The sequence below is a fragment of the Gadus chalcogrammus genome, chromosome 21 (genome assembly GCF_026213295.1).
Source record: "Gadus chalcogrammus isolate NIFS_2021 chromosome 21, NIFS_Gcha_1.0, whole genome shotgun sequence".
Lineage (NCBI taxonomy): Eukaryota > Metazoa > Chordata > Actinopteri > Gadiformes > Gadidae > Gadus > Gadus chalcogrammus.
This window is the reverse complement of record NC_079432.1, coordinates 17,277,304-17,284,330: the sequence shown is the minus strand read 5'-3', so window position 1 is coordinate 17,284,330 and position 7,027 is coordinate 17,277,304. Positions and strand designations below refer to the sequence as shown.

General features: G+C 52.7%; 1 protein-coding gene across 2 annotated transcripts; it reads right to left on the bottom strand.

The window, feature by feature from the left end:
* Nucleotides 1-627: 627 nt before the first annotated feature.
* mycn (MYCN proto-oncogene, bHLH transcription factor) lies at nucleotides 628-5,892 on the bottom strand. 2 transcript variants are annotated; one of them, XM_056581381.1, is made up of 3 exons: nucleotides 5,801-5,892; nucleotides 4,664-5,337; nucleotides 628-1,938 (listed from the first exon to the last, which is right to left on the bottom strand). In XM_056581381.1, exons 2-3 carry the CDS (start codon nucleotides 5,313-5,315, stop codon nucleotides 1,112-1,114), a joined length of 1,479 nt encoding a protein of 492 aa, XP_056437356.1. In that variant the 5' UTR covers nucleotides 5,316-5,337; nucleotides 5,801-5,892; the 3' UTR covers nucleotides 628-1,111. The 2 variants fall into 2 exon arrangements, with proteins under 2 accessions (XP_056437356.1, XP_056437357.1); XM_056581382.1 differs by having other exon boundaries at nucleotides 628-1,935.
* Nucleotides 5,893-7,027: the final 1,135 nt, after the last annotated feature.

The window sequence follows — 7,027 nt, the reverse complement described above, 5'->3', positions numbered from 1 at the left end:
TGAGAGTTAAAGGTAACTTGTAGTGGCATTTTCTTCTTTGAATTGCGCCGCCCCTGGAGTCATCATAAAGTCGTTCTTTCTTTTCTTTATTTCTGCAGTGGTTGTGAACAGAGTGAGTGTGCACTGCTTCCATAGGTGAACTCTGAACTTTGAAGTGTCCAAGCAAAGTGCCCTCCCTTCCTCCCTGTGTAAAGCCAGCTCATTTCGAGGCTGGCGTCACAGTCCCCCTCAACAAACGAAAAACAAAACCTAACAACAACAAAAACCGGAAAATGAAATATAAAAAGAATGAAATCTAAAAAAGCAGAGGGAGGGAAGACAGGGAGAGATGTAAACCACCACCCTCCCCTCTCTGTTTCTCTCTCTCCTTTACTCTTCTTCCCCCACGTTTCACTCTATTCTCAAATTTCATTCTCTTTCCTCGATGTGGATTATTGGTACAAAGTAAACCCTCAACATTCTTAACGTCAACAAATGTGCAAAAAAGTGGCGGCAGTGAATGTCCATGTGCCCCCTTCCCCCCTCCCCCTCCCCCACCCGCACACCTCCACTATGACCCATCCCCCCTCCCCTCACCACCACCATCGACCCCCTCGGCCCCCCACCCCCTCCCCATGAACCCTGTCCTACCCTCTGTGTTTTCAGTCGCTTGGGTGTGTGCGTGCTAGTGTGTGTGCGTCTGTTTGTGTGTGTGTGTGTAGCATCTAGCCTCTTCATTGGAGGTCTGTGATTGTGTGCGCAGGTACAGGTGCAACAGGGGGCGGGGTTTGGGTGGGGGGGTGGGGTAATGTGGGTGGCAGGCCCTATGTATGCATACAGGCTTGAGCGTGAGTCTGTGTGTTGGTGTGTGTTTGTACGCGAGTGTGCAACGAGACATTGTCTTTCAAAGGTTACGGAAGATCAACATTTGTCTGTGTGTGTGTGTGTGGAGTGGGTGGTGGTGGTGGTGCTGGTGCTGGTGGTGGTGGTGGTGGTGGTGGTGGTGGTGGTGAGGGTCATTGTCCATGCTCTGTGTGTCGGGCAGGCTATTGTCTCTGCGGTGGAAGCGTCTGGGATACATATGTATGTTTGTGTGTGTGTGTGTTAGCGAGTTAGCCTGCCGGCGCGGCGGCTAGCGTGTCCTGGCCTGCTCCAGCCGCCGGGCTAGCTGCTGCCGGCGCGCCTGCAGCTTGTCACGCTCCTGCCGCAGCCGGGCCTCCTCGTCCTCCAGCGAGCACACGTACTCGGTGGCCTTCTTCAGGATCAGCACCTTGGCCGCCTTCTCGTTGTGCGCCAGCTCGGGCACGTGGTCGCGCAGCGCCAGGAAGCTGGAGCGCAGGTCGTTGCGGCGCTGGCGCTCCAGGATGTTGTGGTTGCGCCGGCGCTCGCTGTCCTCTGAGTCCGAGCCGCAGCCCCCGCCGTGCGGGCTGCTGTCGCCGCCGCTGCCGCTACCGCCGCCACCGCCGCCGCTCCGTTTGGAGCGGGCGGGGCCACAGGATGCCGAGGAGGAGGAGGAGGAGGACCAGGAGGAGGAGGAGGATATCGTCCTGGCGACGGTGCGGGGCGGGCCCCCGTCGGAGGTCTGCTTCTGCTTCTTGGAGGGCGGGCAGGGGTCGTCGTCGGAGGCGTACGGCGAGGGCGCCGCGTAGTTGTGCTGCTGCTGGTGCACCGAGCTGCGCTTGAGGATCAGCTGCTCCTGGGGGGCGTGGCCCGACGACCACCCGTTGCAGCCGGCGGCGGAGCCTGAGCCGGACGCGGAACCGCCTGCCTTGTGACGCACGGAGATGGTGGCGCTGCCCGTCGCCATGGGAGACCCTTTGCTGCCGCTCAGGGAGGAGTGGCAGCGCCGCTTCTCCACGGTGACCACGTCGATCTCCTCCTCGTCCTCGTCTTCGTCGTCTTCGTCGTCCTCATCCTCGTCATCTTCGTCATCGTCATCATCATCGTCATCATCGTCTTCTGGAAGAGAGAAGGGAGGGAAGGTTAATGACCAGTTCGTTGATTCACAAACGTGAGGCAATCGTCAGACACAACGTCTATTTGTATGATGGCGGTTTGTGTGCGACTGTGGGGGAAAGGCAGGCATGGGTACAAATGTGTGTGTGTGTGTGTGTGTGTGTGTGTGTGTGTGTGTGTGTGTGTGTGTGTGTGTGTGTGTGTGTGTGTGTGTGTGTGTGTGTGTGTGTGTGTGTGTGTGTGTGTGTGTGTGTGTGTGTGTTTGTGTGTGTTTCGTTGTGTGTGTGTGTGTGTGTGTGTGTGTGTGTTTGTGTGTGTTTCGTTGTGTGTGTGTGTGTGTGTGTTTAAGGGTGGGGAGCTGGCTGGGTGAGAGAGAGAGAGCGAGAGAGTGACTTTGACGAGTACAGAGGTGAGAGCATTGCTCAACGGCGTTTTTCTTTAATGCTTAACGTCAGTCAGTCCTGCCTCGCTCCACTCTGCAGGCGTTGACAAGTTCAGCCGCTCTCTCCCTCTCTCTCTCTCTCTCTTCCGACCAGACAGGTTGGATTTCTGCCTGTCAGGTATTCGGTGCTTCCCCCCGCGGCGGTGGGATGGGGCAACGCCGTGTGATCGGCCTGCTCGCTGATCAGGCCCGTTTCCCCTGCAGCAGCAACGTGCGCTAGCAGCTGGAACATTATGTTGTCACTCCAGCTGAACTCGGCCAGGGAGTGCATGCCGGCTTTTGTCTCTCTCTCTCTACTGTGTGGCGTTTCACAGTTTACAGTTACCCACTTCAGACACCCTCGTTCCGCCCTGGGGTGCTGTCTTGAGACAAACATCCACCCCCACACACACACACACACACGCCCACACACGCACACACACGCACACACACACACACACACCAGTATAAATAAAAAGACCCATTTGCACAGCAACACACACACTCTTGTACTCAATCTGGCTCCGCGATCACAACAAAGCCAACACAGCTGGGTGGATTGGGGGGGCGTCACGACTTCAACCACAAGTGAAGCTGGGACTCGGGGGTGTGCGCCATCTCACTCTCAAAACCGGGAAAGAATAAAATAGGCCTACTGTTTAATAAGTGTATTATAGCGTTGCGCGGTACACAAAGGGGGAGTGCCCCCTATTGTCATCATCGTTCCTACGCCATCTGTAGACCCACCGACCGCTACAGTGAGGTCATCCCGGTGATACGGCGTTGGGCGCAGCGCCCAGAGCCCAGAACTCTTAACGATGGGCAAACGGCGGCTATATGGTGTGACTATCTCGCATTGCAGCCTTTCCGCAGACTTTCAAATCTGCGGGGTTTTTCTTCTTTCGTTTTTGGTGGGGCGGGGGGGGGGGGGGGGGGGGGGGGGGGGCTGATAACAAAAAGAGACGCGACTTAACACCGCGAGCGGCGGAAGAGCCCTGGCTTGGTGTTGTGTCAGGGCCCAGGGTTGCGGGCGGCCGGCGAGCGGATCACCGTTTATAAGCCGTGGAGCTGTTGGAGCGGCGCCAGCAAGACAGCTGTCGAGACGGAGCGCTTGTTGCAAAGCTGTCACCCCCCGTAGAGAGGCAGTGCCCCCCTTCAGCCTCTTTTCTCTCGCGCCCCGCGGTCCACTCAGTTGTAGTGAGGGGCAGAGCCTGGGCCCGAGCCCGCACCTTCTAAGCCAGACCCGCGTTCTTTGTGGTTTATATAGGGTGAAAGAAGCTGACGTTGACTCGCAATCGATACTGGAGAATTTAACTGGACGGATCTTGCTTGGAAAGTATACCTCAGGCCTGTGTAGTTAATCAAACTGCGTCCTACCGTGAACTATTATACGAATGCGTCTATAAAAAATGTTTTAATAGGAACCCTGCCCGGACTGGAGTCTCATTCACTGTACGTCTAGGCACAGCGTCTGGTGTTTGTGCTAGTTTCTTTGTGTGTCAGTGTGTGTGTGTCTGTGTGTCTGTGTTTTTGTTTGTCAGTGTGTGTGTGTGTGTGTGTGTGTGTGTGTGTGTGTGTGTGTGTGTGTGTGTGTGTGTGTGTGTGTGTGTGTGTGTGTGTGTGTGTGTGTGTGTGTGTGTGTGCGTGCGTGTGTGCGTGCGTGCGTGTGCGTGGGTTAATTAATTAATTTATATTTTGGCTCAGACGTCAAGTGAGCCACTCGTAGTGCTCCCGGTTCCTCTTGGTACCGCCACCTGCCGGACGAAGCGCCGCTGATTACATAAAGCCCTCCGGGTTACAGCAGAGCGAGGACGGAGCGCGTGTGCGTTATGAATGTGTTTGTGAGTGTGTGAGTGAGTGTTCGTGTGTGTGTGTGTGTGTGTGTGTGTGTGTGTGTGTGTGTGTGTGTGTGTGTGTGTGTGTGTGTGTGTGTGTGTGTGTGTGTGTGTGTGTGTGTGTGTGTGTGTGTGTGTGTGTGTGTGAGTAAGAGAGTGTGTGTGAGTGTGGAATGTAACGAGTTAATCCGATTCTGGGCAAGTCATATGAAAAACTCAAATTAGGAACAAAAGTCCTTCGTATGATGATTGTTATTATTATTTTTTATTGTTGTTGTTGTTGTTGTTGTTGTTGTTGTTGTTGTTGTTGTTGTTGTTGCTGCTATTGATATAAATAATAACCAGGTACACCATGTGTGTGGCCCATCTAGCCGCACAGTCGGACTCACTAATATTGGAGGTTTTGAATCATCACCGTTTCCCAGAATCGCAGACAAAGGTTTATCACGGGCATCGCCAAGCGGCCACTTACCAGAGTCACTAAGGGGGCTTTGGTGGTCCGTTGCCGCCGGTACCGTCCCGGTGGGATCTCTGCTGCTGTTGCTCTTCTTGTTCACGGGGAAAGGGAAGACTATGGTGGGGTCCACGCACTCTGACACAGAGCTGCTCAACTCCACGGGCATCTTGACGCTGACAGGCCGGCTGATAAGTCCAGGGGTGGCGGAGACGCTGGCCGTGCCGCTCATGGCTCTGCCCAGCTTCTCGGTCACCACACGCTCCAGCTTTTCCCTGGCGGAGAATCCGCTCCACATACAGTCCTGGATGATGATGTTGTCGGGGTTACTATCCATGGCGGAGCCGAACAGGTCCCCGTCGGACGCCCCCCAAATGTCGTTGTCGGGCATGAGCAGCAGCTCCGAAGCCCAGTCCAGAGGGTCGCCTAATCCAAAACCCATGGCCCTGGCGTCTGCGTCCGCGGACGCAGCGCTGGCCGGGTCGCCCGGTAGCGCGGCCCGGCTAGGGGAGAGGGGCGGAGTGGGTAACAACTCGAATTTCTTCCAGATGTCCTCCCCCGGTGGCGCAGAGTCGGGACCACAGAAGTAGAAGTCATCCTCGTCCGGGTAGAAACATGGTTGTAAGGAGTCAAACTCCAGGTCGGAATTTTTGCTTATTATCGCGGGCATTCTTATCCCACAACCGGAAAGCCTGAGGAAAGAAAGAAAACAGGATTTAGTCTTCTTTATTCTCGGGTCATCTTGTTGGTAATTCTATGAAATCCCCCCTAAACGTATCACACCTAGGCTGTGTAGCTGCGTCTTAAAGAAAAAAAAAAAAAGACTCCAAGCCCACACAAAGACCAAGTCAATTCCTCTCCCCTTGTGTGCGTAAAGTCATTCAAATCTCTCAGGAGAATGTGCGTAAATTTGACCCCGCGGAATAAAACCCTACATGCATAAACAGTAAGAGCGCATTAGAACTCAGCCCAAGTAAGTAGATTAGTGCACAGAGTCCCACGAAAAGCATGATTAGTCTTATAACGGAGTTGTAACGTAATTTAATGCAAATCAATGTCAAGGCTGGTAGAATATGTGGACGTTTTTTTCCTTTTACTAATAGAGCAGTGTTGGACGTGGTCGTGCCACCCTGGTAAAACAGCGGAGATGCTCACCTTGTCCTGATGATGTGCGGACCAGAGTTTCCCGTCTCTCGCAGTCAGTATATAAACACTATGTTGGTGAGCGCTCATCCACTCTCACAGGGGCACAGACAGTCCTTTGACACACACCGAGCTGCGATGCAGTGTTATACACTCCAATCTGTGTTTGCCGAGGCCCCGCCCACTCCGGAGGGGGGAGGGGGCGGGGCCGTTTGATGCAGCGCTCGAGACGTAACGTCGAGCTGCACGCTGGTGTGTGCGAAGCCAACTTTTTCTAACCGTTCTCAAGGTGAACAGAGCAGAGGTGCTTCTTCTCGGCTCGGTGTCTTCCGCTGTTATCAAACATTGGAAATAGTTACTCACATGTTCACCTTTTCCTGACCCATCTCTGTCCAAGTAAACCAAAAGAAAAAGCCTACATATTGTAATTGATTGATCAGGAACCTAAATAGTAAATATGTTATAAATATATATATAAATATAAATATGTCAAATAAGTACAAAATAGGACTAACGACATTCATAATGGTTTCTTTTTAGATTTTGTGATTAGCCCTTGGTTAATCAAATAACAATGATTTAGACTGCTACCCACGACTTAATTACCCGCTAATGCATTTCCTTCTCTTGTCCATTGAGCTTTTGCAATACGCTGTTCTCTATTGTCTCGGGGCACTTCGCTACAAGAACGCCAAAAAAGGGCGCAGCTTCACTGCGCCCTCTTGTGGATACAAACAGAACTACTGCAGGGTCGCGCAGTACGTCCTTAAACAGCCCTTCTGTTGAGAAACCTTCCTAAATCCGACCTTATCGGGAGCGGTAGCTCTATTTATTCTCTACCTTGATTGGAAACCACATTAAATATATTCCCATCCAAAAAAAGAATCCCTATGAGGCTGCGTTCTGTGTGCGGTCTTTGTTTAGACGCCCCTTGTCTTCGGGACAGACATAATCCGGGAGAGCAAGTTACGTAACCACAAGCGGTGGTTGTAGCCTTGAGTCATTCCCATTCCCTTTTTCTAATGACAGTGTTGGCGGAGAGAGCACATCTGTAATTATCTGTGCAGGCATCATTCGGGCACATGTTTGCCTATACCAAGCCAGTGATATTGACTTGTTCAGGGAAGATTTTGGTACAAAGAAATATTCAAATTTAAAATCGTATCTGTATTATAATCGTAAATCAGAAGGGAACGACATTCGGGGAAAACAGGACCATGAAAATGTATGCCTAAGATA